This window comes from Falco cherrug, chromosome 1 (genome assembly GCF_023634085.1).
Source record: "Falco cherrug isolate bFalChe1 chromosome 1, bFalChe1.pri, whole genome shotgun sequence".
Taxonomy (NCBI): Eukaryota; Metazoa; Chordata; class Aves; order Falconiformes; family Falconidae; genus Falco; species Falco cherrug.
Window position 1 is genome coordinate 5,330,657 of NC_073697.1, and position 27,014 is coordinate 5,357,670.

The 27,014-nt window shown below is 36.1% G+C and overlaps 1 protein-coding gene and 1 long non-coding RNA gene across 3 annotated transcripts in view; one reads left to right on the plus strand and one right to left on the minus strand.

Moving 5' to 3' along the window:
• The window catches only part of LOC129735259 (uncharacterized), a 73,815-nt gene that overhangs the window by 10,121 nt on the left and 36,680 nt on the right, over nucleotides 1-27,014 (plus strand). The window lies entirely within an intron of this gene.
• PDLIM3 (PDZ and LIM domain 3) lies at nucleotides 1,925-26,998 on the minus strand. Of its 2 annotated transcripts, XM_005438954.3 has the most exons (8): nucleotides 26,716-26,998; nucleotides 20,714-20,865; nucleotides 18,741-18,825; nucleotides 12,155-12,222; nucleotides 8,659-8,922; nucleotides 5,848-5,975; nucleotides 4,618-4,729; nucleotides 1,931-3,856 (listed from the first exon to the last, which is right to left on the minus strand). In XM_005438954.3, the coding sequence occupies exons 1-8, from the start codon at nucleotides 26,806-26,808 to the stop codon at nucleotides 3,667-3,669; spliced, it is 1,092 nt and encodes a 363-aa protein (XP_005439011.1). In that variant the 5' UTR covers nucleotides 26,809-26,998; the 3' UTR covers nucleotides 1,931-3,666. The 2 variants fall into 2 exon arrangements, with proteins under 2 accessions (XP_005439012.1, XP_005439011.1); XM_005438955.3 differs by lacking the exons at nucleotides 8,659-8,922; nucleotides 12,155-12,222 and adding an exon at nucleotides 12,659-12,846 and having other exon boundaries at nucleotides 1,925-3,856; nucleotides 26,716-26,985.

A 27,014-nucleotide genomic window follows, 5' to 3' on the forward strand; every position in this document is an offset into this window, starting at 1 on the left:
TTTCCCACCATTTTATTTATAAATGTATGAAGCCCCCAGCGAAAAATTAATTTTGTCCTTGTGAAAAAGCACCCCTAAAATAGGGTTTAAATCAAGCGCATGTGTTTTACGTGAAAGTCAGGTCTATACCCAACTGCACATTTGTTTCTTTTTATATGATTTATAGAAATTTGAACCAAAATCTGTGATCAAACACCTCTGAGCTTTGGAACGTCTGAAGCCGGGTCCAAATTCTGAGACTGGACATACCTCTAGTTTTAAACAGTCAGTAATTTAATTTCTGTTAAGAAAATATTTCTCTATGAAAGTTGCAAGAAATACTTCAAGGTGTGTCTGCATTAGCAGGCAGCGTTGTTCAGTAGGAGCAGATCAGTTGGTACTGAGGACGTGGCATCTACCCAGTATGTGTTTCAGGGAGGGGCTGTTTAGCTCTGGTTTGATTCTGTGGACTGAATTCCCATTAGTGATCGGTGCACATTACCAGTGCTCCCAGAGGTCATCTTCTGGTTGAATTAATTGTAAAGGAAACCACTTTGTGCACTCAGAAGCTGTTGTGTGTTGTGAAACAAAATGCAGGAAGTGGGAGTGATGGGGGTGTTTACTTTCAGTAACGTACTTCTCATGTGAACACAAGTCTTGGTTTAATTTTTTAAGTGATGAAATGTGGTTGAAAAACTGAAAGAAGTTATTGGGTGATGGAAACAACATTGTTTCTTTTAACTGCTTTAGACAACTTTTTAGGTTTCAAATTGTTGGCAACATTTCAGCATTACTTAAAAGACCAAAAGGATTTGTCTTGGAACAATTGATACAAAAGTACCGCATAAATTAATCTGTATATTTTCAGATGCAATTCTTGGCTTATCCATTTGGAGTATTACAGTTTCATACAAGTTTTTTAACATCTCTCAGAACAGCCCTGCTGTTTACGCAGCAGTAGCATAGCTGGGGAAAGCTTTTCACACCTGTTGATCAACATCTGAAGAGTCGAGATAACAAGCATGTGAAATCACACTTCCTATCTTTCTCTCCGTCTAAATATAAATGCCATGGCTCTCTTCGGCTTGTAATACATATATAAAAAAGTCTGGACACAGCTGAAAGGCATAGTAGTGTTAAGCTATCATGATTTACTGGCTATGCCATTCTTAAGCCAGAAGATAAAGTAGATAGCTCTTTAGCTGGACACTGTAGAGGATTTGTGCCAGGAACCACTGACACCCTACTAAGATAAAGAATTCAGCCTTGAGCACGCGGTAGAGAGAATTGCTATATCTTTCTATCACATTTAAATCTCTGTATTCAATTTCCTATTTTTCTCTTCTATCAGTATCAAGGATTTCAGAATCTGCATTAACTGAAATCTAAGATTTGCTTTATGTTATATTGGTGTAAAACTTTTCATATTAGGTCAGTACTTGCAATTAGATAGGCTTACCTTCTAATTCTATCAAAGTCATGTCCAACCTCAAACCTCTCAAAATAGCACCATGTGATGATGCAATCCCACTGAACTTTCCCCAGAGTTTTGGCATCAGGTCATGTTCTGTGACTTTCTTTTAACCTAACAGTTTTTGTATCTACATTTCTGAGAGTTTCCCCACATTTCAATTGATATGTTTGGCCTGGAATTAGACTGTCGCGAGACAGGTGAGTGTTACCCTACTGATGATGTGTAGTTGCAATAGTTTCAGGTCTTCAGTTTTGAAAACACATGATCTCATTCAGTTTTAGAAAACTAATTTTGCCCAGATTATATCCTCAAATGCCTAATGCAAAAGTTGTGTTTCATTCTTACCAGCAGTTTGATGAATCCGAAGCATAAATGCCAAACTTCTACTATTGCGAAGTCACTTGATACTCACAGTTTCTCATTTTTCATACCAATTGAAAAGAAACGCAGAATCTTTATTGTATGTAGTAGATTTATTTTTACCTTCAGGTACTCCACAAAGAAATGAACATTAAGCAAATAATTTAAAACACCAATGACACTTCAGGTTTGTAAAAATAGACATTATGTGCACTTTCACTTTCAAAAGGATTTTCAGATTTATTTTATGGGTTTTATCAGTGGATAAATATAAATGCTACACAGCCTCCACGATACATGAGGAGCAGAATTATGTTTTGTGCCCTCAAAATAATTCAGGAACTAACCTTTAAAAGAGTGCAACACTTTTTTTATGTCCACTTTTGGGATGCAGACATAAACTATAAGTGCAGTGACTCAAACATTTTTTGAAACATTTACATTCCAAACTGATACTTTAAGACATTTTGAAAAGTCTTCAAATATGTGGACATTGTATTTCAAGCTTTTGGACTCATCTGAATTTTAAAAATAAATTTGAAGTATATACAGCTTATTATTTTGATTCCATGTTCTTCTCAGATTTTAAGTTTCTTATATTGTAGAATGGGAAAATATGTAAGATTGCTTGCCACTGAGTTGTTAATTTGTGCTAGCCTTGTAGACTTGATATAAAATTTTGTAGATTTTTCTACTTTAAAGCGGGTTCAAAATACCCCAATGAAACATTTATTAATTATGTTGATATTTTTTGAAAATACTAAGGTTTGGCTTGTCAGTTAGGTGTGTATATGTAGCTGGCACCTACCTGAAAGCAATGTAGCCCTTAAAAGTTTCAGAAATTGATTTTAAAACCGCATTCCTTCAGCCTTTTTTTCCCTTAGGCCTTCACCAGGCTTTTTACAGAAGATCTTTCATTTGCATATTTTAAGTTACATTTATTTTTAAAGTTTTCCAAGTTTTAATTTACCAGCAATAAAGTTATTATGATATTTTCCCATTGTTTCTCTTACGGAAATTGAAGGATGGACAAAACCCCAGTACCATTTTCTGCAGAAAAGTTTTAAAATTTACTTTCATTCTGAATTTGCAGTGAGTTCCTATTAGTGTAGGGGTTTTTTTTCCCAAAAACAATGTATGTGTGTGCATGCTTCAGAACAATTTGCTGCTAAGTGATGTGAAAGCTGATTTCATTGCAAATCATTAAAACAACATAGAACTTCTGTTTTGCTTCTTACTAAACAGTCTTTATTATACTAGCCATTTTAATGTATGACTTGATATTTATTCCTTATCACAGTTGCTGCATCAAAAGTTTAAGTCAATATAACCCCAAATTTAAAGCAAAGTAAGCAAAATCTATTTTTGACATACATTAATGGTAGTTGAATAATAGATGGTGGAAGCAGACATGAACCACTGTTTGTTTTGTACTATCCGTGTGAAATAGCTGCTTTTCTAATGATATGTCAAGTTTCTACATTTGTTAGGGCCCAGCCTGTAACACTTTGATGACTTGGGTGTTTGCACAGATAATGTTGTCTCGATTACAGCACCTATGTACATGTTGTAGTAACCATGTAACACCTCAGCTGTTACATTTTTTTTATTTCAGTACAGCTCTTTTAGCTGATACTTCGTTGAGTTATACCGGCAACTTCAAAGGCAATATTTTAATAGAATTTTACTGGTATAGGATGCTACTGCTGACTAATAGGGACTTCCACCTCCCTCAGAATCCCACAAGAAAAGGTTTACAAGCTGCTACTTCGGAATCAGGCAGAAGTCCTGACACTTCTAAGCTGTTAATGACTTTTTGTGTGCATGCATATATTTGTGTGTTAATGTTAAGACTAACATTTTGGGTAAACGGTAACTGCTTCATATCCCTCTGGTGGCCTCATGCGAGCTCGTGCATGAGCTTCACAGTATAGTTGGCCCTCCACAAAGAAGTAGCCTTTTTGTTTCAGGTTGAGATTGCAGTCAGAGCACACAAAACATTCGGGGTGCCGGTATTTATCACGTGCCTTCACCACTGTTCCTCTATATGGAAACAATTAAAAGAAAAAAACCCAATTAATTCATATGAATGTAAAGTGAGAAGAAACTACAATATGACAGAAAATTCATTCTAGGTATTTATCTTAAGGCTTTTAGATTGTTCATCTGGTGGTTTTGCCAACTACTACATAATTTAAGGTTGGAAGCTGAGTTTGAGTAAGTGACATAAAAAGCCATAGAGTTGATCTCATAGTTCAATAGTTCATCAGAAAACTAGAGCTTGAGGAAACATCTTACTTTGGTTACAACACAGAAAACACAGTCTAAGCTATCAAAGCGGTGACAAAATGAGTTTCAAAACCACATTTCTTTTTTTCACAGTGACTGTGTTCTCTGAGCTCATCATCATCTGTGTTCTTTGCTGAAGTTAGTGATGTCATTCGGATAGAAATCTGGTAGTTTTGAAATTGTCCCACAGAAGTTTCTGGGTACTTACATTGGGCTGGGAGAAAGATGTTTTACACTACAAAGAAACTTTTGAGATTTCACAGTCTGAGACAATGCAGCACAGGTAAATGCTGGTTTTGTTATGTATGTGTTAATAAGTGACTTGCAAAAGGTCCTGAGAATAATTTGTGATTTAGAACAATATATTTCTACATCTCTGTTCTCTAGAAACATTTTTCTACCAGTGCAAGTGGAGACCAAGACCACCACTTGGAAAGCATTCCTGTAGTCTGTGGTGGTGTTTGAGAACATGTGGTTGAACAAGACATTTCTAGAACCAAAAAGAGATAACTTACAGAATCCCATTCCCACACTTGTCACACAGTGGCACTTTCTGGACACCAGGCATGGCAGTAGGTATCTTTGTTACAGGTGCTTTCACGCTTCTTGTACCCACAGGGCGTCCGTCTGAGAACCAAAAAAATTCCATTATGTACAGACTAATATAAAAGCATCTGATGCAGTAAAATAGTTTTCCTGTAAATACACTTCTGGATGTGTTTACAGGCTTTCACTTATATCAACAAACAATGAAGTTTCTCTATACAAGTTTAGTGAGCTAGATTCCAGCTCTTTGGAATTGGGAAAAATATTGTGTAGCTGCAACCAAAATGTAAGTACAAAAATTATTATATATATAGTGCTCTCTGTGTCACAGATATCATCTGATTCTCTGATAGTAGGTCTTGGGTATAGAAGGAGAAGGAATAGGATTCGCCTTTAACATAGCAACATAACATAGTCAAGACCTATTGTTAGAAAGCTTCTTATTTATATAAATAACCATACAACAAATTCAGAAAGATTAGTAACATGAATCCCAAACTAGCAAAATACAAGAAAATGTCAAGCAAAATCCCACAATTTTATATATATATATATATACACACAATTAGATGCATTTATCTCTTCTCTGGTAAATATTGAGACAGAAAAATTAAAATTTTAAATATTTATCTTTTAGGTTACTTTTGATTGTATTTTGTTCTTTACACTTACTGTAAATACAACAAACTTGCAGCCTTCAGTAATGCTATTTTGAAAACTTTTTCATTTGAAGGGAACATGACTGTAAATTATATTGTGGTCTTCAATTTCTATTTAGAATGAGGAGGGGATGGGTAAAACTTATTTTAGGAGTTGGTTTAAATTTCTCTTTTCCTGGATGTGGAAGGGAGCGTTTTCTTACTTGGTGTCATGAGTACATGCAGCTTGTCCCAGAAGTTCTCTCACATAAAACTTTCTGATATTCAGTTAAAGTCAGCTTTGTACATTAATGATCTAAAAATCTGAGAGGAGATTCTTAAAAATGTGATTAGCACCCCCATTTTATTCACACAGGAGATTGCTAGCTATACAATCAAGGTGGAAAAATGTTAGGAGGCTGGTGTACTATCTGTAAGATTAAGAATTGGGCTTTCAGAAATTCTTACAGCTCTGATCACACGTGTTTTCTCCTCAGATTCCCCCTTCCCACAAACATTTAAAAATGCTTTGAACAGGTAGAATATGTCATTATTAACCACCTTCTTCGGAGACTAAATTCTGGAGGACCTTAAAGGACCCAGACTGGCGAGGTTGACTGGGCTCCTCCTGGTTGGCATGCAGCATCTTGTACACGTCAGACTGAGGCACTGAGTTGGGAGCTGGGTCACTGTATTACAGGGAGGAAAAGCAGGTAAAGCAGTTTAATAAATGTAACTTCAAAGCAATAACTCTACCAGACATAGAATATGATTCAGGAAACTAACATAAATACTGTGTGTTTCTACTACTGAAAGACTTTCTTCCAGGTAGCATTGCTTTGTATAGCCTCTTCTTGATCTAAAAAGTGCTGAAAAAAAAATATCTGTGCAATTGTTGAAACAAATAAATCTACAAACTCATGAAAGTATTTCCATAGTTACCGTTCTGGCTCTAACGGCATTTGGAAATAGGCCAGTACCTGTGTTTAACCTCAAAGCAGTTGCATTCCTGTAACCAGTTGCTGTATTGCCAGGTGTTCTTTGGTACAGTATCCAGAAGTTCTATTTTCACAGCAGCTGGCCTCAAAAGTGTTGTTAAAGTCACAGCTCATATCTTTACGTAGAGCCAGCCAAAACCTAAGCAAACAAATCTTTTGAGAGAGTATCATGATGTGAAGGTGTTCTTTGTTTTCTCTGTTGGCTCAATCACTAGTTAATATAGTGCTTATTTGGCTAAGATAATTGTTACTAATTTAACCTATGGAGATGACAAAAAAGAGTGAAGTAGGTATAGTACAGCAGGAAGCATTGTAAGGTGAACACTGCTGAATGGAAATTATATTTCTTAATTTAATTAGAATGGGACATGGCTTACTTTTTGTAACGCCAATTTTATCATAAAAATATCAATCATTGTCCAAACAACAGCTGATGGTTGAATTTCTGATGACCCAGGAGCTAAAGATTTTACTGAGAATATTTCATGGCGGTTTAAACTGTGCTGAATGTTTTAAATCGATCATGATAACTAACATCCTAAGTAGATGAGAGGAAGAGCAGATGACTATATGCACTGGCAGGAATTAGGCTGAATGTGTGGCATCTGTAAATTTCAAACTGCTGCTGGGGCTAATTGAAAAAGTCCAGAGTATACTTGGATGAAGTCTGTTACCTCACTGCTATATATATATAGATGTCTAGGTTAAACTTCCTGTTACCATTGGTCTCCTACTGCCTGTTAAAACTTAGGTAAGTTTCCCCTGGAAATAAGCAACTAATTCCACAAGGAATTAGACTGGGTTTTGCTTTAAATGGTTTGATTTAGTTCCCAGGGTAGCATTTAAGCTGTCAAATGGCACAGTAAGAGTAGCAGCAGCTGGGCAGTGACCCCGGTTGCTTATGTTAATTGTTTGCATCTTCATCAATCAATAGATTTCTCTGAGCCATCATCTTTAAACTGGTGAATAAACTACCACTTTCTTCTCTTGTCATAAGTTTTTAATGAATAGAAGGAGCTTAGTTTTTCAGTTCTCACCAATGGCTAATCAAACCCTTGATTCTCTCCTCTCTACTGAAATATTCATAGATATCAGACAAGTGATAATACAATTACATATAGAAGGCAAAAAACCAGACACAAAGGTGTAGATAATATTTTTAAATGCATACATAGTGGAAACCAATCCCACAACAAAAGAGACATTTCAAACCTGTGTAGAGAATCAGTTCTTGAACTGGGAATGCCACAGACATTTGTGAAATCTGATTACTCTGGGCTTAATTAATGGTTTCAGAATGAAGAAAACCCAAATCTTTCTTTTCTCTACTTGTGATTGAGTATAAATGTTAATGCAGTAGACTAACACTACTCTGCAAAGACTTCATGAACTAAGATTTTCTTTTCATCAGATAGGGTTAAACTAAATACTTCTATATGAATATGATTTTTATAGTTAGTAACAGTCCAATTGTGCAAGGTGCTGAAGAAAGCTCATTGGTGCTTATTTAAAATATTAGTAATTAGCTTTAGTTTACACCATACATATAATGAATTACATTAATTACACAAAAGTACTGTTGTGAAACAGAAAAGTAAGTTACTATTGTGCAAAAGTGAATATAAAGTAACGTGAACAATGATTTGTCCCTTGAAAAAAAATGGATAGTGTTTTAAAACTTTTTACTGGGTAATCATCATTGTTATCCAGACACGTAAGGTGCCTACCTGACTGTTAGTCATTGCAATGGATGGAATTCATTAATCAAAGATGGATTAATAAGCCTACAAAGTCGATTCCGGCTCTTTTTGGAAAAGAGCTAGTTGTACTGAACAAGTTAACCTGAATGAGAGTTAAATACCTAGAACACTGTAAACATCTGCAAGATTTCCTAAGCTTCATAACCTGAATTTCAACAGTTGGAATAAATTTATTATTAATAATATGTTATTAGATTAAGATGAATAAGTTATTAAATACTTGTTAAATAAATAATTATAATAGTTTTGAATTTTGGAGGGAATGAGAATCTTGATTTGGAGTGGTCAGTCAGCTAATAGTCCAGGTAGTATAATCAGTTTTTATTTATTAGTGACAAATACAAGATTCTTTCCTATGAAATATTTGTTAATTCTGAAATCTCCTTTAATACTTTTGGTTAAAAATAGTAAATTACTAATATTTTAACAAAAATATTGAATGACTTTGAATTACTTAGGTTTTTCCTAACCCTTTAACCAATTTTCATTAGAAACAGTGCGATATTATTAATGCTTTTGTATATTTATAAATATTAAAGATATTTTTCTACCTTTATATATATATCTTTATATATATATTTATATCTTTATATATATATATCTGCTCTAATTACCTTATTATGGGTGTTTCCCCCAAAGCTGTAGACACTTGGCCTTGCAGTGTTTCCATGATATTGTCATCTGAGTACAACTGCATAGGTGTGTTAAACTGAGCGTGCACGATCTTGACACCGGGAAGCTCCATTTCCAAGGGAATGTTAGGGGCCATCTTAGACACTGCTTTCAGCTCGCTAGGGCAGATAGAGCTAACCGTGCTAATTGAAGAGGGGGTACTGCGTCCACTGCCACAGTCAATCCCCGAAGGAGTGCTGCATCCACTGTGTTAATAGCCAGGTTACAGAAGAGTGTGCAATGCGTATCGGATTATAAAGAATAAAGACAAAAGTACAGGAATACGGTGATGTTAACAGGGCTGAAAAGCATAAATAGAACAGATACAGAGAAGCAGAAGTATAAAAAGCAGAGAATAGCGAAAGTATGTGTAGTCATTGAAAAGTATTTTCCTGTAAATATATCAACGCCAGTTATAAAGCAGTCCTTGAAATTCTGGCATGCATTTTCTTTAAAGACAGTAAAAATTCTTTGATAAATTGGATAATTCAGAACATAACATTACTTTACATTTTTAACTACCATTTACAAAAGGGTAGCTTACAAAAGTTATGTGAGTTGTCCATGTCGGTGACAGAATAAACACCTGCAGTACTGGAATCCGAGACACAACATTCCGGTACTGTACCTCACAACCATCTCGGTCCACAGTTGAAGAGACTACTATAAATTAGTGTAAAATGATGAATGCGAATTTTCCTAGATTTCCTTAAATCTTACAATAAGATATTAATCTTTTAAAATGAGTTTAACAATATATTTCATTTTTAAAATATTTGTTGAACATTTCAAAGAAGAAAAGATAGTAAAACAGCCAGGCTTACTTTTGCATTTCTAAATTACAGTGTTTCCAGTGGAAGGTAAAGTGGTCCTTCACAAGAACAATGGATATGTATTCAGAGAATTAATTTTACTACTTTTGAAGTAGATTTTACATATAATTTATATATAACAAAAAAGATGGACAGTTTTTTAGAAATACTGATGTTGCTTAGTGTCACTGAAGAAAGGCTCTGCACACTAATTTGACATCTCTTGAAAAGGATTAGTAAAATAGTGTGAACATTAAGCCCAGTCTTTTTCAGTGCCACTATTTTGAACACTTCAGTCTTTTCTCCGTAGCACCTCAGAGGCTTTCTTTGTTATGGGATTTCTTTGCTGTTGCTGTGTAACAGCACATAACCCAGGCTCTCCACAGTCACTGGTTACATTTATGTGATATTTGGAGCTATGAGATGATAAATGCTTAATCTCTTTCCTCCAACCTGCATGTCAGGGCAGTGGTTTGTTCTTTCCGAGCTGAATGGTTCTGTGTAAACCTGGGAGAATACTCCGTTTCCCAGTTTGATCATACAGTATTCTTTCTGCCCAGTAGCTACTCTTGGGTGGTGAAGGCAACCCAAAATTCTCCCTTTGATTCAGAGGGGAATTTGTGTAGGACCACTTTCTCAAAAAGGTAAAGGGAAATATATACTCCACCATCAAAGATATATCAAAACAAAGCTAATACCAGAAATAGTGGGCAAGCATTTAAAGCAAAAGTACAGTTTGCATCATCACCTAGCATGAGCCAGCCAAAAACTTCACACGGGGACAACTTACAAATTTACTGTCTTGACTTATTGAAGAATCAAGACCACATTTAGATCCTGCAGTAGAGTAAGTTTTGTCAGTGTTGATAGTGTTAGTAAGAGGAAAGTAGTAGGAAAAGGCTAGAAAAATCACAACTCTTGCTATGAGCAGCCAAAGTAATGTTAAAACAGAATATAAGTATCAATAAAATAGAATTATATATTAAATATATTTTCCAGTCAGTTTTGCCAAAACTGTTGCTAACATCCAATCTGTTAGCTCAAACCCTCAGTCCAGAATCAGCTCTTCTTTTAGTCAAAGTCCTATTTAGCCTCAGCTGCCTGTCCTAAAGGATATTTACAGTCAATCAAGGTGGCTGTTTTTCGATGTGTTTAGCATGGGACATCTATTGAGCCAAACTGATGAAAAAGTAGCAGACAAACAGTGTGACAGCCAAGGTTTTGTAGATGTAACTCCCTGCATCGGTCATTCTGCAGTTTGTAAACACAGACTTCTCCAGTGCTAGAACACCTGACAGCTAACTTGTATTGCTGCCAAGTTAATTTTCGCGGGTTTTTTCTCTACCTGAGTTGCTGGAAAATGACCGTTCACTCCAATATTTTCATGGAAAATATTGTGTAATTGAGGTTTCTGATTTAGGCACTTAGGTTCCTGATATACTCATTTGAATCTCTGTAAATCCGATTAGGTATCTGTAAATGGTACCTAGTGGCCCCAAAGTCAGTTTAGGTACCGTATGTAAGTGCTGCCTATGGTTAGAGGCCATGCATGTTTGCTAAGGACTGGTTTGTCACTTAACCTGTATCAGGATCAGACTGCAAAGAGAGATGGGCACTTTTCCTCCACTGCGGTGGTGTTCTACATTGATAGCTCTTGTTCACAGAAGGATGGGACTCTACCCATCTTCTACAGTCTCCTCTATCGCTCAGGTGGTTGAAAAATTTAACACATCTCACAAAACTGATAATCCACATGAGATTGTCCTTTGAACACATGAATTAATTATCCTGTTTTTTCTGGTGTAGTTTGCGAGACTTAAATTAGTATAATTGAAATGCAGTCATTTTAAACTTTTAGAATGAAATGCAGAACACTGAGTCCACTGGTAAAAACTGCTACTGCTAGCAAGGGTAAAGGGTAACATCACAACATATTGCATCACTCAAGTGCTTTTGAGCTTCTTTTGCGTTTAGCCACAGTTTGCATTGCTTTTCTCCCCCTCTATGTTTAATAATGTAATTAATAGTAAATGAAGCATTTCGTTCCCAGCTATGATAGAGGAATATTACACTAAAATGATGGATGTAAATATATAAGCTTTTCTACATTTTACAGCTTTACAAGTCTGTGGCATCAGATAGTTCTATTTTAGCTCTGCATTAAGTTGCCTTCTGAATAGAGGGCTGCTGAAAAGCAAACGTAAAATCTCTGAATGGCCTAGATGATAATTTTTATCACTAGCTATCTTTCATTTAGCAAGTTAACAGATTATATGTATTTCATTTGGCCAGAAGAATTGCAGAGTGCCATAGATTTATAAGTATACAATATCTGGTGCTACACTGTAAACTGAGTCAGGTTGACGAATACAGTTACTTCAGACTTTTTCCAATATAATTGAGATGGGAGAGTGGACCTGCTTTCTTTTGGAAACAGAAATTTGAATTTCAAGCCTGATCTCTGCAAGTAAACCGTTTCATATTTTATTTATTTTTAGTGTTAGCCTATATACTACTAGAAGTAAATTTCAAATGCATCAGTATGCTTTATTAATGTGAACGGTGAGTATCCATTAAAAAATAACACCATGCATCCAAATCCAGCACAGCACTCAGAGTTGATAACCTGCTTCGGCCTGAGACTATGAAAGGTTTGGGCCGAATATTATGCTTGTGTTCAAAGTAGTTCATATCCTGTAAAGAAAAGAGGGTTAAAATAACTTTCTTTGGCCTACAAATGCTTATTTCTAGTTAAAAATTATCTAAAGAAGTTTTAAAATTCTAACAGTGAATTAACCGTGTTTAGTTTGCACATTCCTGGTACTCAAAATACAATCGCTTTAGTGTTCAGAAACATTCAGAGTAAAGCGCAGTTATACGAGAAGAATGGTAGGTAGTGCTGCAGCCCAACATAGAAGGCAAATTTTAGCTACCTGTGGCGTTGCTACTATGGTGCTGAATGGATAATTTTCTGTTGGAAAAAATTGGCTTCATTTATCACCATTTTTTTGGATAATCAATAAACTCATTATCAGAAAAAACAGCAAGAGCTGGACTTTCCAATTGAAAACGGAACAGATAGTGATATACCACCAATGACCATGTATCATAAGTAAATGCAAGTACTCACTTTTGTGATGAGTTAGGAATGAGACCCCTCAGTTGTCCATGAAGCGCATCTTGAATATTGCCAGATGAATACAGCCCAATTGGAGAATTATAGGAGGAGCTCACTACCTGTCTTTTGTCATCAATATTTGCTGCTGCAACAAAAGGCTGGGCCCTTCTGTTGTGAGCTGTACCAATAGGCTTGAATTCCTGTACATGATAGGCAGACAAAATACACAAAGCTACAATGCACACCCAAGCTAGTAATGAGTAAATCTGACATCAGTATTGTTAATCTCTGCATTTTTTACTTTTGTGATTTTGTTAATTTTTAACTGGTGCAAGCATTTTTCCATGAATTTTCTGTATGTTACTTAAGCCATACACATTCAGAGACTATTATTTTCCTGCCTCAGGGCAAACAGAAGGCAGTCCACATTTGTAAATAGCGTGTAATTTAAAGAAGAAATGGGAGGGATGACTATTGTACTAACCTGTTGTATTGTCCTCTAGATTTTGCACTGTTTACATTCCTCTTTTAGAAACACTTCATGTAGTTAGCTTCATTGCTTTGCTTTAGGGCTTATCTCTGGCTTCTGCATTTTTGTTGCATAATGATAAAAGGGATTTGCAAATATGAAGCTTTTATTGTAAATGTCTTGCCTAGAAAACACGTAATTTTTAACACCTCTTTTAACTGAAATAGTCTTGAATGTCCATCAGTTAGAGGATATTCTTCTGAACTTGTTCCATACTTTGAAGCATATCTGTGCATCAAAACCTGTGACATTGTGTAATATAATGTGAAATCATCAAAAATAAGGAAAACCCAGAAATGGGTAAACTGGAAATTATTCTGCCTATGTTTGTTTATTTCTGGAATATGATTTTGTTCATTGTTGACCCAGGAAATTTCCTCCAGTTGTGGAAATCATAGGGGTAAAATCTGGAAACAAAATCTATGCTGACTTTTCAGATAATTTAAATGTTCTGTAGTGATTGTCTAGGGATGATAAAGACTGAAGAAAATTCACTTATTGGTATCGTGCATATTTAGTAAAGCCTCCTTTGAGTCTCTGTCAGCTCAGGTCATCCCTAATCCACAGAAGAAGAGACTTTGGAAAAAATAGTGTTGTCACTACTGAGGTTTTTTTTTTTTTTTTCCCTTTCTGTGCTAGTGGTGAAGAACATCTGCAGCTGTAGTCCATCACCTTGTCCTGATGTCCTGCAGTGCTATTTGGAGACAGTGCTGCAAGAGCACTTTAACTTCCATCAATATGGAATAAAAAGCTCTTGTTCCTAACAAATAGGTCTCTACAATCTGTATTGGTCTCTTTAGAGACTGGAACTTGGAATGTTAAGATAGCACAGGTCATTAATACTTCAATTGTTGTAGAAATCTTTGCGAGTTCTCTGATTTGGCTTTGGGTTTGAGTGTGGTTGGTGTACTAGGAACACATCTGCAATACTATAGACCATTTCTGTATTTATGATGCTATCCCGCTGTGTGATATGACCTATAGTCAGTCTAAGTTCTGATACTGCTGAATATTTACTTCAAATTGTTGAAGCTTGTAACTTAGGTACTGAAGATTTTGGCTTAATCGCTGTGTACAGTTTAGGCTGTCTGGTATTTGCCATCACATATTTTTAATGGTGACACAGTCAACATTTTCAGCTTTAAAATTACTCAGGTGCAATTGTGGTCTTTCATGTACATCTTGCAAGCTGTACAAACTAGTCTCCTTGTTCTGCAAAATAAAACTGTAAATTTTTGATGCAGAAATGCCTTTTTTAGATTACCTCAGCCTTCAGGAATGTTAGAAAAAATTCCAGTTTGAAAAAATCTATTACCAAACCCCGAAATAGATATTTGAATACTCAAATCCACAGAATAAATCAAGATAATAAGGGCAAGTTAGATAAGTATGGGCACATTTTTGACATATGTAGATTTTTATTCAGTTCTCAGAGCAGTATTTCCTTTCTCAGACAATATCAAATCTCTGTTCAAAGTTTTGGTGAATAATTTATATAAATTATGAAAACCTGAATGTGGGTTTGCCCTTTGTTTTCATTTGAAACAACAGTTTCAGAAATATATTTAGGAACAGACCTAAAGAAAAGTCATGGATATATGGAATATGCAACCATAAAATGCAAACAGTAAAAAGCAGTTTTATTAAATGAAAATATTTAGCAGCATTGCATTGTAAGAGGCTACTGAAAGCAAGAGTCAGATAAATAAGCACAAAGATTATATTTGCAATTCCTTGGTTCTGTCTTATAGAACTGGGTTGCAGTTAACAAAATGTATTAGTAAATGGAAATAATCTACTAGTGTTTAGAATCATGTCTGCTTAATGAAAGACATTAATGTCAATGTATTTAAAATTGATTTAAATCCATGTATGATACAAAACGAACAAAAACAACCATGAACATTGTAATTCCATCCTCTTTTTTTAATTTCTTGTTGACAAATGAACAGCACAGAAGACATGTGGCACCGTAATAGCATGTTTACAATATAACAGTTGTGAAACAAGTATTTGCAGTTAGTTAGACTTAGATTCCATTTTCTTTTTAACTTATCTGTTCATATAAAATGTCAGTGACAGAACATACAGCAGCAAAAATAGTCCAGCTCTTGTGTTTATTGGATCTCATTGAATCTGAGAAAAGTCCTCCTTCAGTTCAAAAGCTAAATGAGAACTGGAGGCTGTTGATTCCTAATCAGGAACATTTGAGAATTACAGTATTTAATTTCTTAAATTTTTTCCAGATGACTGATGGCCTTTCTGCAGGGCTAACTACATTTTGCATTAATATAGGTATCAGGAATAGAATGAATGTAGCTCTCAAAATCTGTAGAAATGCTTCCAACATGGACCATATGATGGCATTCCTTGGGGATAATTGCTGACAGTATACAAATGTTTACGTGTTGGAGGTATCATGTGGCTAAAATCTTTATCTCTCAATGCTGTTATAGAAGAGGGGGTAAGTCCTCAAAACTAGACTGGCACAATTACATTGTTTCAAAACTTTATTATAAGTGGTAACAGACTATAAATAAACTTTTTAGAATAATGAATTGGGATTTTTTTTAGATCTTTATCCTTATCTATGTGTATAGTATATTTATACCTCCCAGGAATGTATAATGTCCTTCACGGCCAAAAGCCTGGTCTCACTGAACAAAATGTTCAAAGGCAAAGACAGAAGCAAAAAAGAAAAGCTCAAAGAAAAACAATTCAAGAAATTGTGGTAATTGAAAGAAAGTCATTTTAGATGATGTTAAAGGGATTGTAACAGAAAAAATTTACAGGCCATGGTATTTTTTTACATTGACAATGCAGCAGAAATGATTTTAATTTTTTTCTTGTTATAATATACTATTATTATAATAATAATAATTAACAGTTTGCCATTTAGATTGTTTTATTTTCTCGTTCTAATTATATTCTTTGAGAAATTTAAGTTCTAAATTGCTTTTATACAGGATACAGTGTGACTCTATTAGTAATACTTCAGGTAGTCTAATAGTGTTTAGCTGTCATGCTATGGGTTGCTCCAGACTAACAACATTAGGTGGCTGGTTTTTATGTGGGAATGTGTAGCTTTCAGGAGTGGCTCTCAGTCAGCCACTTATTGCTGTAATAGTCATTGTAATAACAATTACTAGGATGGTTGCCTCAGTTTCCTCTTCCCAAAGGAAAAAAACAGTGGGAACTTCCATTGTGCTATGACAGTTGCCTACATCAATCTCCAAATGACTCTTTGAGGGTGCTCAGCCTAATGCAGAAGTTTGGTACAGTGTAAAGGTTCCTCGTTCCACAGCTACAAGTAGGCACAGTATTTATCAGTTTTCACATAACCATCTCCAAGAATCTGTAGAATAATGTTTGTTGATTAAAGTTAAAGTGAGCATTCTTTGCCCAAGTATTCGGCCAAATTTGTGAGCAATCTAAAATATGTTTTACTTTCATTTATAGCTCTCTGTTATTAGCTTGCAAATAGAAATTAGATTCTTACTGAGAGGATGATATGTTTTCATCTCTTATTGTTACTTAGTTGGCTTATAATGTACCTTAATGACTTTTGTCAGACTTTTTTAGTGAACTTTGAAATGCCTATCTGACAAGGGTGAAAAAAAATCTGACTACATTTATAATACATATGACTTTTAATTAATTTTAATTATTATATAAATGGAGGAAAAGCTTTTTATAGAACTCAGTGATTTCCCAGTTCTGCACACCAGTTAATGCATACAATACTTTTGGATAAACTGTTTTTACAGTTGAGGTAACACTACAGTGCTTTTGGATTTTACTCCATTTCTATGGGCTTCAATGTCTTAATTTATAATTGGACTTCAGCAAACTCTAATAGGATGCCAACATCACAGGTTATAGTTGTGCAACAATTTGTTATCTCAGGTTAAAGAAACTTTGATATTGTTCTGTTTTCACTACTAGTATACACACTGCTGGGTCTCATATGTTGTGACTAAATATGCAGTAAAACTTAATTTAAAATTTCAGCAATTGTAGATTTTTTTTTTTTCCACAGGGAGATCAGTGGTGGATGTTCTTGCAGGGAAGAATTTAATCTAAAATATAAATCATCCCTAGAATGGTTTAGCATGTTTGTTTACAAGCATTGCTGCCTTTCTGAGGCCTGCTATTTATTGAATATACTCAGTACTCCTGATTTTCCTAGGAAGGGAAGACAGAGATATACTAAAATGAAGAGTTTGGCTATTTAATCTAGGAGAAACAGTTTTTCTGATTGCCCAATGAAGACTCTTTTCAATAGTCTGCCAAGTAGCACTTAGTAAAAACCTGTGATTTATTTTTAAGTAACTACCCTTTTTAGGAATGTAGCTTTCATGCAAAGGGATTACTCTCCAGTCATACATGCCTACATGGTTTTCTTTATAGCTTTTTTAGTGAATTTTTTCTGTTGCTATTTTACATGTATCCTAGCTATTCCACAACAATATGCATTTAAAATAGTTTTATTTCTTCACTGTACTATCTTCTACTGCTGAAGAGACTATGTTATTTCTGATGAAGTTTGCTGTATCACCTAATGCAAGTTTTTGGATTGGAATGTAGAGAAAGAACTGGAACACTGAAATACCATAGTTATGTTTGGGGGTGTCGCCATGAAAACAGGATTGGTGGATTGCGTGGGATTTATTGAAATGGAATCTGCACTTACATTTTTTCTAGGTTAGCACAGAGTAAATACTTTGACATACTTGCTTTGATCCTGGCCTTCCAGGATCAGCAGAGTGCTCTTCCCTCCCCCCTCTTGAGAGAACAGCAAATGTTCATGTAGGTTAAAGAGGAATGACAAAGGAATAAAGTACTAGTTGTAGACAGTAGTTAGCTAATTAGCTATTAACGATGCAGAGACTTCGGCTCATAGCTTTGCACAAGGGGCTGGGTGTGACTTTGAAAGGAGAGGAGGAGTTCAATTGATTGATTTGGCTTTGGTCATATACAAGGATCAAGACTTTGCTGGTCAGAAGTGTTGAATGGTTTACTTATTGATCAGTACATGGGAGTTTTACAAATTTGTAACTTCCAGGTCTGTGGTGTAGTATAAAAATGTATGGAAGTAAAGAGACCCAACATTAATGGATCTCTCTATTTAACTGACTGTTATATCAAAATTACTTTTGTGATGTGATGAGTGCATTGCTTTGATACTTGACATTTATTCCTGAATGAAGGACTTCCTTATATGATGAAGAATCTCTGTTGAAAAAGTTAAAGCAACTTAAACCATATCAGAATAAAAGGAAGTATTTTCTTTCTGTAATAAAACTATGGTGATATGTACAGTTTTAAAGGAAAATGAGAATGCGTTGTAACTTGTTAACATTTTGTTTCTGTTAATATCTGAAAAATCAAAACCATCCAGTCAGATAAAATGATATTCAGATCTATCAAAATTGTGGTTGTTTGTATTAGCTTAAACTGGCAGATAATGCATGAAGTGTTATTAAAAAAATTTTAATGCCCACAAGGGAGATAGAGTGTAAAAGGGTGAATAGAAATGGTTAGGTAACTTTTAACAATTCATACCTGTGGTTCAGCTTCCAAATTTATCTTGAAGGGATGTGCTTTACCATCTTCTGAAACTTGTGGGGACCACAATTTAGTTCCTGACCTAGAAAGAAAGAAAGGCAGGATTTAAATAACTTGAATTTGTATGGAGTTGTATACGTCCCTGTAAAATATAATGCAGCTTGAAAATTTGCACTTTGTTCTGTGCTTTTTAAATGTTTTGACATAAAAATACTTCAATGATATATACTGTGTACTGTATGTAAACAATATATAAAACTGTATTTACTTTTTAAGAAATTAAGTATGCTATGAACAATGGGAAGTTACTTGTTAGCAGTTACCAAAGGGAGAGGGAAAGGGGAATTAGTGCCTTTCTGACCTGAGCTGACCAAACATTTTACAGTTTTGTTTTTTGAATGGTTGATAGAATTAATGTTGGGTCCTTAGACTATTTTGCAGAAATAAGTGAATATATTAGTAATAATCCTAAACCACAACAACACAAATGTCTTTTTTTATGATAACAATATCCATGTAAAGCCTGCTTTTCGGTGTAGGAACAAAATCTAGGTATGCAGAGTATATGTGCAATTGTAAATAAGAAATTGCACAGATGATTCTTTCAAGTCATCTAGCCAGAGATAAATACTATGCAAATATCATAGAATAATAGAGTCATTTAGGTTGGAAAAGACCTTTGAGATCATGAAGTCCAGGTGTTAACCCAGGATTGCCAAGTCCATCACTAAACCATGTCCCTAAGGAGTGCATCTACAAGGTTTTTAAACACCTCCAGGGATCGTTCAGTTACAATTCTGTTTTCATTGACAAAGTGAAAGTTGGCAGCTAATTTTAAAATAGTGTAATGTTAAATATTAATCTAGTTGCTTGTTATATAAATACAAATATTTTGCATTTAAAACATATGCACATATTTCATAGGCGCAATTACACTTGTATGTTGAAAATTGCTTCCTGAGAGTTGCTAAATAGCATATAGCAATCTGTAATAGAACCTAGAACTAATGGTAGGAATTTTTAACTGTGGTGTGCGCTGTAGTAATTAGACAGTGCTTCTTTCAAATCCCACCCCATTCCCGTTCTGTATTTGGAAAGAAATTATTGTGATCAGCTGTAATAAAGTGCTGTGCCTCCCTGAGGGCCTCAGGTCAATCAGAGCTGCCTGATTCTTGGAGACAGCTGGAAGTGTGCTAGGTGATTCTGATTAAAGGCTGAGCAAGCTCAGTTAGGAGACGTGAAGATGTAGGTTGTTTCTCTTGCTGGCTTTAGCTGAGAGAAATCATAGCATCATTTAGATTGGAAAAGACCTTGAAGATCGTTGTGTCTGACCCGTTAAGTGAATGCAAAAAGATTCTGGACTCTTGCAGTTTAGGTAAGAGATGTTTTTTTTAGTTTTGTTTTGCTTTTAACATTGCTTTGAGAATCCTGTGGTTGGTTTAATACGTTGTGGCCAAAGAAGTTGTCTTTAAACCTCCTGCTTTGTCACCCCTTATGAAAGTCTAACACGATGTTTCTTCCTTTGACTGGGAGGATATACTGGCAGCTTTGTGATTGGGAGCAGGAGGAACACCTGTGGCTAAGGGAGTGTTAGAGCAGAGTGGTAACTGAACAAGTGACGGCTAGCTGAGGGGTTTATTACTTCCCCAAAATATGAAGAACTGTTTGTTTACTGGCGGCAAACATAGGACTTGTGGAGTCAGCAGAGGCAGTGGGTGGTACAGCTCACAGTTCAACAAAAGTGGTGAGTAGCCTGAGGGAAGCTATTCTTCTTGTGCCCATGGAGACATGTTCTGGGGAGTCTTGTCTTATCTGGACTTGGTGAGGTAGGTCTGGGTGCCTGTAATCTTAAAGGTTTTGTGAAATTATCAAAAACTATTTTAAAGAGTTACACTATATAATAGTTGTACTGTCTAGCTGGTTGGTTGGGTAGTATCTTCTTTCAGTAGTATGTAGATGTGTACACATACCTTTCTATTTTCAAACTAAGCTGATGTGCAGCTGCTTTGATTCTCTCCTGGGCATCGTTATGTGTCATGTTCTCTGTGCTTAGACCATCAATAGCTACAATAACATCACCAGGGCACAAGTTGGCAGCTGAAGCCTTGCTTCCAGGTGTAATCTGAAAAAAATTTAATAAAAATTAAGCATCATACATACCTGAAAATTGATAGAGAAATAAACTTCACCATGCTGCCCTATTTCCTATTGTGTTAGGGAGGGAAAGGGCCTGTAAACAAGCATATGATTGCTTACAAAAATGAGTTCTTAATTTTGCCAGGCCCTCTTGCAGTTCTATTCTCAGATCACCATATAAATGTTTTACTCATCCTAACTTCAAATTAGATGGAAATTATCTTCATACTTCTGCATTAAATGGTTTTCACTCTGATTTCTGTAGTTACTGTAGCTTGTCTTTGAATCTTCTGTCTCAACTACCACTGTGTAATTTGCTAGGAAAAAAACCCCGAGTTAAGTTTTTCCCTTACAACTCCAGGCAATAGCAGAAGAATAGAACTGTTAAGAAATTGTGCTACTTAATGTTCATGTGCATGATATGCCATTGTCAGGATAATACAGAAAGCTACCTGAGGTCTTACAACATTTAAGGACAAATACAGCAGTTAGTGTGTTTTCTGCTAGCCTGGCCTCTCATGTTGTGTTGCTAAGTAATCAGTAATATGCTAATAATACTGAAATGACATTTTTCTCTTTACTGATGTCTGATCCAGACTGTGAACTCTTTAAAGTGCTTAGCTCTAAGTCCTGTTGCATTTGAGTATCAGTGGCCCTGATCCATCATGGTGATCTCTATGGTGCAATTCATACCTCACAGAAATGTACCACCGTCAGTGGCATTCATAGAAATAGCCCTAAGCTTATCTTTCTGTACTTACTTTTCCCTTGGGCTTGTTGATATTTGTCTACATCATAGTTAAAATAATTGAAATGCAACTTAATTCTGTTTTGAAATAAGTATTGTAGAGAGACCTTAGATGCTACTAAAGCTTGTTCTAGAATTCCAGGCCTTTATTTGCAAACAGGTGACTTCTCATATCACCATACCATTTAAGTAGATCTTTGGCCACTGTGTGGGATTTAGGTCCCTTAAGTGTGTATTGCTATTTTAGGTGACCGTTGATAACCAAGGTAGCAACATGAAATTGATGGATGTAGCACATAAGCTTCTGGAGTATGGTCCTTCTGGAACAGCAGAACAGAGGAAATGGCTTGTTTCATTCAAAATAACACTAGCTGCTTATTCTCAAGTTAATGAATTGCAGTGTGAAGGACAAAAATGTCGATGTAGTCTTGCTTACAAGAGCAGTTCTCTGATCTGTGCCGTATATGAGGTGAAAAAGCTATTGGAGAGAATTTTTCTCACCATGTTCTGCAACATCCAAAGCAAGTGTGGTCTCAATTATTAAAATTAATTAAGTGTTATGGAGGACTGGAAAGCATGCTATGGAAATGTTCTTCAATTCCAGTGTTCCCCAGTTTTCCAGCAGAGGAAGAGACTAAGCTGCCCAGTATAACTCCAGTATGTTCTGAACCCTATCTATGGTGAACCTGGCAGACTTGTTGCCTCTGAAGATGACGGTACTAACTGTCAGCATAAAGCCAAATAGAAATATTATTTTTAATATGTGTTACACTGTATCAGTATTGAAATAATGACAAAAATTAGCCAAATAGCATAATTTTCTCCTCTTTCCAGCTGTCCCTCTCTGTTAAGTGGGTCTGAATGCTCCAAGAACTTGCAGTTTGTTTTGTGGGCTTTTTCTGCATTCCAGCATGTAAACTTATTTTTGATTTCACTGGAACAAACTGCAATGCATGTGTTATTATCAAGTCAGGCAAACTTTCCAAATAGGTATTTGTGACCAGCTGGAAGCTGTTAGCCCCTCACACTCCAAAAGAATGGATTCGTGTACTGCGTGGTCAACAAACCGTTAAGGTGTCTGAATAATCTGTTTGAGTATGAATCAAGGAAGTTGCTCATAAACTCTAAGTCTGAAGACTCCAAAATTGTCTGTTTCTCAAACTTCAACAGCTCTGAGGGTAAATGAACTACACTGGCGCTGCTTGTATTATTGTGAAAAGACAGGGGTAGAGGTACAATCATGCTTGTCCCATTAACCTGGGATGGCTCTGACTTTGCTTAGCATGCTGTGGACACGTGTGCAACGAGAAATGGCAGCAGGATTCCTAGCGTCTGAGTGTGGGTGTTGATGCTCTAATATCCCAAATGGGCAAAACTAGCCATTCTTGGTTGCCTCTCAAAAGTAAGCTTGCTTGAATAAGTCTTTTACAGGTTACTCAGTAGATTATGCTTTCTACGTGTCACAACGGATCCTCTGCTGTGTCTGTGGCATACTGCAGCAATGTACGGAGATGGTGATCCTGCCTTATAAAGTAGCATATCTGTCTAGCGTGGTACGTTCCCCTGCAGCTGCGCTGCTAGTAGAGCCTAACCCACTGTGTCGCTGGTAATGCACAATCCACTGGATTGTTCTAGCATGCTGTCACCAGCTGTGACAGTGTGCTACTATATGGTTGAATGGGATTACCGGCGTTTGGAGGGAGGAAGGAGGGAGAGGGCCAGGAGTCTGTATTTCCTACTCCTTAGCTGAACTGATTATTGCCAGGCTTCTGGGATGTGTTGTTTGGGCCTTAACAACTTGATGGGGGTGCTGAGCTCTACTTGCCCAGGGCTTCTGCGGTACAGAGTTACCTGCCTTTGTATAATCCTTTCCCTCATCTGCTCTTCCTGGGTTTGATGGAAAGGGCTGGAGACTGGCTGCTAGGATGTGGTAGGAGGAATATGGCTGGGTGCCAGCTCTTCTCAACATTTCAGGGGGAAGTCTCGACTGTTGCTGATGGGGAAGGGGAACAAGCGAAAGTACTGCAGCCTACATTTTACAGGAAGGGACCAGTTTGCATGTTGCAAGATCACGCTGTATTGTGGGTATAATATTGATATTGTGGGTACCTCAGTAATGTAGGTGATACTGTTTCTTAAGGAACTTATTAGTGATGCATTAAACGTGTATTGTTAACACTCAGAATCATATTATGACTGTAGTGTTTGTTGCTTGCTCATCCTGGCTTAATGAGAAAGATTCTACTGGTGCTTTGGGAAAATTTTTGCCTTGCTCTTCAGGACATGTCTGTATGGCAAAACTCCTGTATCCTAGGTATCTCAGATTTGGATAAATACAAATGTGAGCATTCAGATGTTGTCAGGGACTGGATAACTATTTAACTATGTGAAGGGCAACGTCTCCCATGAAACTCTGAAGAAAACCTCCCTGCATCTGTTAGTGGACTTGTGAAGCTCATCATGTTACATCTTCATAAATATTTCAGGCTCTGTGTTTTCTGAAGAGAGCTATGAATGCCTGCAGACAGGGTGGCTAAATATAAAATTGAGTTATTATAAATACTTGCATTGTGATCTGTAAAGGTTTATATTAGAATAGAATTTAAATCTACATTTGATAATATTTCACCGTCCCCTCCAGCCTCTACAAGTTTGTTGTTCCTGTTACGCTTTGTTCACTATGACTTGCATTCTAGGATTGCATTCCTCTAAATGCCTAACCCAAAATATTATCTTCTGGACTGAATAAACTGAAATTATTCAGATCCATTAAGACTAGGATTTTGATCAGTTTCATTGATGTAATTTCCTTGCATCTATGTAAATTCCAACTACTTCAAGAAAAGTTTTCATTATTTCTAGTTAGCGTTGTTTCTGACCGTAATAGAATCTGAGTATCCTTATTTTTAGTCCCCTCCTATTCTTTTTACTCTCCCAGTGAACATGATCTGTGGTTTTTGCATTTGATTGAAACAGTCAAAACAACAGAACAATTTCTGGATAGGTTTCTTGATGACATCTGTTCTTTTGACAGGTAGTTAATGATCTCTTATGTTGTCTGTTTCTCTTGACAAGTCCTGGTAAAAGCTTTCTCTTGTTGAACAAGGACTATAAGCAATCAAACTTCACATCTTTCCCATTATTTTATTCAAAATGTGTTTAAAAATAATTTCTATTTATTGTTTTAATGGCAATTTTTTTTTTTTTGTCAGAACAGTTAAGCCAAATGTGAATGGGCTGTTCGTGATACCTTATAAGAAAGGAACACCTAGGCCCCCAGAAAAGGCAAATCTTGCAAAATATTCACTACTTCTTAAGGGGTACTGCATGAATACTTCTTTAGGGATTCTTCTAAATGTGTGCTGCAGCAACAAAAATACTAATTTTAAACAAATCTACCATTAATATTCTTGAACTTGAGCTAAGCAAACATGTTATTTTTCTCTGTGTGTATTTTATTTTGTAGTTCTACTTGAAATGTGACTTTTGAGCATTTTTGTAATGTGCTAGAAACCTATGACTTATGTCTTGTGAAGCATTTGGTAGGTATGAGTCAATTGCAAAATAATTTATTCTTTAGAAAGTTACATTTATAGTAACATCCTTTGTTATTGCAGTTTTAAACTTTGTTGCACTTAATCTAAACACAAAGAAAATACAAACCAGACACCGCTAAAATATTTTTCATTAGAGATAATGGAAACTATTTTTCTTTTGGAGGCCCATAAAAGGCAATGAAGGCCCAAAAACATCCAGAGATTTTTTTTTCCTTTTTTTATTCAATGTTTTTGTCTCCTGTTTCTTCAAAGGCTTTGCTATGTCCTATGAGTATTTTTTATGAACATGACATTAGCTACATACAGTCAAATAATAGCACTCTGGTTTACTTCTGTTTAAATAATTTTTTTTTATGCTTATATAAATCTGGAATAAGTAATCAAATGAAAAGAATTTTTGCTGGTATAATATGTGAAAGGTTGGTCCTTAAACCTTCTACAGACTCTTGTTTAGAAGCATATTTACTGCAAGACATCACCAGCGGTATCCATCTTTCAAGGCTCTTGATGTTTATTTAATACCAGGCATAGTGTATATATTGAGTCATAGTGCAGGGCTTTGAAGAAAAAAAAAAAAAAAGCATTGGTGATCTGGAGGCTCATGGAACACACATGTGGTGTGTTTGAGGTTCTGAAAAGCAGCAAAAGTAAAAGGAGAACTAATTCTAGTCTGATGTGGATTGAACACGATTTTCAAAATATGCAAATTATCAAAATGACATATCCTGTCTTTTGGGTAGATCTATGCCTGTAGGTGCAGGACAGCAGGCAGTGTTTTATATGCTCCATTCATTGAGTAACTGGTTTCTTAAATAAATTTCAATTATTACCTCAAAACCCATGAAATAATGAAGGCTCGGATTCCTGCTCTTCCTTAGAGGCTATGCTAAATTATGTTTCTAAATATGGCAGAAAACACCAAAGAATGATCTCCTTCACATTTAGAACTGGATAACTTTCTAATAATTCACAGATTTAGCATTCCTGAAAATGAAAACCTTTACATGTGTAAAAAAGGTGCTGTTGCCTTTGATGGCAATAATCAGAACTTGATTTAATTAAATGAGAGTCAGATCAGTCTTGTAAAGTTGGCGCGGAGTTTGCAAAGCACAAACTTCCAGACATGAGGACCTGCTGCCAAGCGGTCTTGTCCCCCCGTGATCACAGAGGCCAGTTGTGAAAATGATAAAAGTAGGGTCTGGCCTTTAGTAGGCTCAAAACTGATTTTCTTATCTGAATGCCTGGGGTAATCACGCCAGAGTTTTTCTGCTGCCAAGGCACTTGAATTGAATTTTTTAAGGCATAAGTAGAAATGCAGTTAAAGTGTCAGACCAATAAAGCAGTCCCAGGAACATGTCACACAAAACTTGTAAGAACTGTTAGCATTCAGCTGGCTCTCCTCAGAACTAGCAACTACTTGCTAATCTGCTCACAGCTTCATCTGCATCTCTGAACACCAGAAAAGTAAAGGGCAAAACCCTGCAACGACTAATAAATGTGAAAATAGAAAGGAAATGGAAAGAGTACGTACCCTCGTTATGATTAAGGGTTGGTTAAAATCTATTCCTCCTGAAAGCCTGAATCCCCAGGGTGCTGGTCCTTGGAGAATAACGTTCTGTGGCATTGTAGATAGCTTTTTCTGGGTTGCTGTTCTTTTTTCCTTAGGTCTGTGTGAGCAGCAGAACCGTAGGGGGAAGGGTGCTGTCAGCAGAGCACCTGCCGCACAGGGCAGCTGACCTTGTATACCTCTTAGGAAGTTTTACTCATCCCACAGCTGCGGGTACTGTGCTTTATCCCTGCTCTTTGGGTGACGTCAGCCAGTCCCTCGAC

What these genes read in the sequence shown, in the direction of transcription:
- PDLIM3 (XM_005438954.3), bottom strand. Translation starts at nt 26,808, where the DNA reads ATGCCACAGAACGTTATTCTCCAAGGACCAGCACCCTGGGGATTCAGG. An exon ending in AACCCTTAATCATAACGAGG is followed by an intron (nt 20,866 to 26,715) that starts GTACGTACTCTT and finishes AATTTTTTTCAG; the next exon opens with ATTACACCTGGAAGCAAGGC. An exon ending in ATAGTCTCAGGCCGAAGCAG is followed by an intron (nt 8,923 to 12,154) that starts GTTATCAACTCT and finishes CTATTAACACAG; the next exon opens with TGGATGCAGCACTCCTTCGG.